The 3,544-nt window shown below is 38.0% G+C and overlaps 1 protein-coding gene across 1 annotated transcript; it reads right to left on the bottom strand.

The window, feature by feature from the left end:
* Window positions 1-1,980: 1,980 nt before the first annotated feature.
* LOC106474493 (potassium channel subfamily K member 18-like) lies at window positions 1,981-3,327 on the bottom strand (the record flags this gene model as incomplete). Its single annotated transcript, XM_013935188.2, has 1 exon — window positions 1,981-3,327. A coding segment is annotated over one exon (689 nt), but the record flags the coding sequence as incomplete, so codon positions are not given.
* Window positions 3,328-3,544: the final 217 nt, after the last annotated feature.

Below are 3,544 nucleotides of genomic sequence, written 5' to 3'. Positions count from 1 at the left end.
ATTTAGTCTTTAAAAAAAGTAGGCTAAGAATTGACGATCGGGCAGCGTTTTCTATCTTATCTATCATTTCAAAATTAGGAACAGTTGTGTAGATTTGTTCCAAAAGTTTAAAACAAACATACAAAAAGAAATAAAAACAAAATATGCAGAAATTGATGCTAAGGTTGTGGCAATCAGATATAAATCTTTGTCTGGCTTAGTAGTCTATATGACCACCTAAGTCTAATTATTAAGAGTGGTGTAGGAAACGTGGAACCGAAGGAGCAAGGCCTCCGACTTTTCAATCTGTTCCAGTAAAATTGGCTCAGAATTAGGAAAATTACTCTCTGGAAAAGCGGGAGAATGCATAAAATTTGATCTAGAACCCAAGAACTTCCAGGACCCCCAGGAATCCAACGGTAATAAGTGCATCTGTGGCGCACATCCCCTCGCCTTCTCTCGGTGGTTACATACCTAACTAGAGATAAAACTGGTTGAAAGTTTTTTAATAATTAATAACTAGTTATATGTATAAATATTCATTAATTAATAATTTGACGTAGGCGATTGTAATGACTACTTACCGGTCATGAAAACCGTGTAAAACGTTTAACTTTGTAATTGAATAGGCCTATGTGCGCAGAAACGTGGAGCACACAAACCAGATTGGAGAATTTTCAGCCGCGGCATAACGGCTCTGAAGCTTATTATCAAGTACAAACTTTTAGCTCATAGCTCCGTCATCTCTTGACCGATTTGAGATCTAACTACAGTTTTGGACTCAGGAGGTCAAACCCTTTCGATTGATGTATTTGACCATGCCTAAGTTTTCGTAGGTTTATTCACTCTAATCCTACCTAAAAGAATTTCAAGTGCCGCGTCTATTAAGGATTCCCTCTTGTTCAGAATGTTATTTGTATGTTTCAGAGGTTCAACGGTGAGACTGAGGACGCCTATAACGCTAAAAACCAGGTTTCGATACCCGGCGGTGGGCAGAGCACAGACAGTTCATTGTAAACAACAAATGAATAAACATAATATTTCGTATTCTCTAATTTGTTTCTCTAAACAACAGATAATTTGTCAACTTATAAACTGGAAAATACATCCTAAAAAAGAAATGTTTTTTTTTGCAATAACTTAGTTATTTGTGTTTAATTGAAAAAAGAAAGAAAAAGAACAACGCTATAGAATACTTCTAGCCATAGGCGCCGAAACTGGAGGGGGGCAATGGGGACACGTACCCCTCCCACAAAAGTAGTAAAGTGCTCTTCTTCAAAAAATGAAAAATATAACATCAAAAATACAACGACGTCGGCAAAACAGCATGCAGAACCTAAATATGTAAAGTAGGTTAGCAGTAGGTTTAAAGCTTGTTGTATCTACAAGTGGAAACTTGTGTACGTTTTGGTTATATGTATATATATTCATATACGTTGATTTTTATTTCGTGAATTCGTTTGCTTTCTTTGTAATAGACAAACAAGTTCAAGCGTATGAAATTCCCTTTGTAGATAATTACTGAGATTGTTTTTAAAAATTCTGTGAAAGCAAAGATTAATGTATAATATTATGTCTACTGTATCTGTCCTATCCAGTGCCGACGAGGCCCTTCGCTTAATACCAGAGCTCATTAGGCCGGCTCGGATATAACAGACACAGTAGTGTTTGAGACGTATATTACCAAATACCCTGAACAACTATTATGGTCTGTATTCGATTACATTGTTGAAATTCGGTGAATCAGTGTGTGTGTGTGTGTTCTTCATACTTTATATTAACCAATCCCTTTTAAGCCTCAAAAATATGGATAAAACTTATACATTTATTTGGATGTTATTAGACAATCTTGTCTTAGAAAACATTCGAACAGATCTCGTGTCGTACATAAACTTAAACGATTTGACAGCCAAGGAAAAAGAAAGAACACGTTATAAAAGAAATTACGTTTATTCATTTATTTATGCAGATTAAATTATTACAATAAATTACAGTCTCTTCTCCAATATGATACATCAAGAATGACAACAAGTAAAGAGAACGAGGCAGCTGGTATCACTGAGAAATCGTGTAGGTGAATATCCAATAAAGATAAGATTTCTTTACTCCAACTGAATAACTGGGGACATTATTAGCGGTACTGAACGTTCTCAAAGGAGAGGACCCAATAAAGATAGGATTTCTTTACTCCAACTGAATAACTGGGGACAGTATTAGCGGTACTGAACGTTCTCAAAGGAGAGGACCCAATTAAGATAGGATTTCTTTACTCCAACTGACTAAATAACTCCCCAGTGGCTCAGCGGTAAGCCTGAAGGCTCATAACACTAAATATCGTGTTTCTATACCCATGCTGGGTACAGCACAGATAGCCCATTGTGTAACTTTGCGCTTGATAACAAACAAACTGCCTAAATACCGTGGTGTAGTTCATTATTGGTACTGAAAACTAACATATGCCATGGTCCAGCCAAGAATTTGTTGACTTCAAGCTTGACCTGAACTACGGACGATGGATGGTCATTGAAATGACCAAATATCATCAATTAGTAGACATTTTGATTCTCCATGAACGTCGAAAAGTACACACCATAATATTTATACCACGTTCTGCTACGGGAAACACGTCACTAATAAAAGTCGGTTTACATTTTTACTATCACGCTAGATCATTTTCCTCATCAGTCTCTTTAATGATTCCGATTTTCCGACCACAATTCCTTATCTTATGAATCACTTCCTCTTGCATTAAGTTAAAACACATCGCGATCAGCGCCATGCCGATTAGCAAATAGAGTGAACAAATAATTAACTTCTCTTGAGAAGCTTGACCACTGGCAACAGAGTGACCGGGCACTAGATCACCAAACCCGATGGTACTGAGGGTAACGAAACAGAAGTAGGAACCATCCAGAAATCCCCACCCCTCCCACAGAGAGAAGACTGTCGCCCCTCCTGAAATATATCCAACCAGAATTAACAGACAGAGCGTGATAGGTACAGATGCTCGTGGTTCCTCGTGTTCGAGGTCTTCACGTACCTCGTTAGGGATAGCTTCGATTCGAGCCTCGTCCTCAGAGTGGACAGGAAGCTTATCCTGGACAGCAGGTTCGAAAGAGGAATTGTGCGCCACAGTATGTTGGACTCGGTAGTTATCTGTACATTTTCTTCTTCTGTACGGATCATTAGGCTTACAGGTGCACAGCCGGCTATAGATGTACCTTAAAGATTTAGCAAGGGTATCGCCTATGTTGGTCAGGTACAGTAACATCAGTGGAATGCCCACAATTGCGTATAGTACGGTCGCCACTTTTCCCCAGCTTGTCCTTGGTGCTATGTTTCCGTAGCCTGTCAAAGAGAGAAAAAAATTCGTACAACATCTCTTCACTCCTCGGATCAAATTAAACAACGAACAACCTAAAAACGCGTTTAAGATTGCATTATCTATAATCACAATACAAAAACGCATTTTTTGAAAATTACATTGCCTATGGTCACCACATAAAAAACTGGTCGAGACTGCATTATCTATAACGCAACATAAAAACATGTTTTTTCAATTGCA

Source organism: Limulus polyphemus, unplaced genomic scaffold (assembly GCF_000517525.1).
Source record: "Limulus polyphemus unplaced genomic scaffold, Limulus_polyphemus-2.1.2 Scaffold7292, whole genome shotgun sequence".
Lineage (NCBI taxonomy): Eukaryota > Metazoa > Arthropoda > Merostomata > Xiphosura > Limulidae > Limulus > Limulus polyphemus.
The sequence above is the reverse complement of the archived record's forward strand: the minus strand, read 5'-3'. Positions and strand labels throughout refer to the sequence as shown.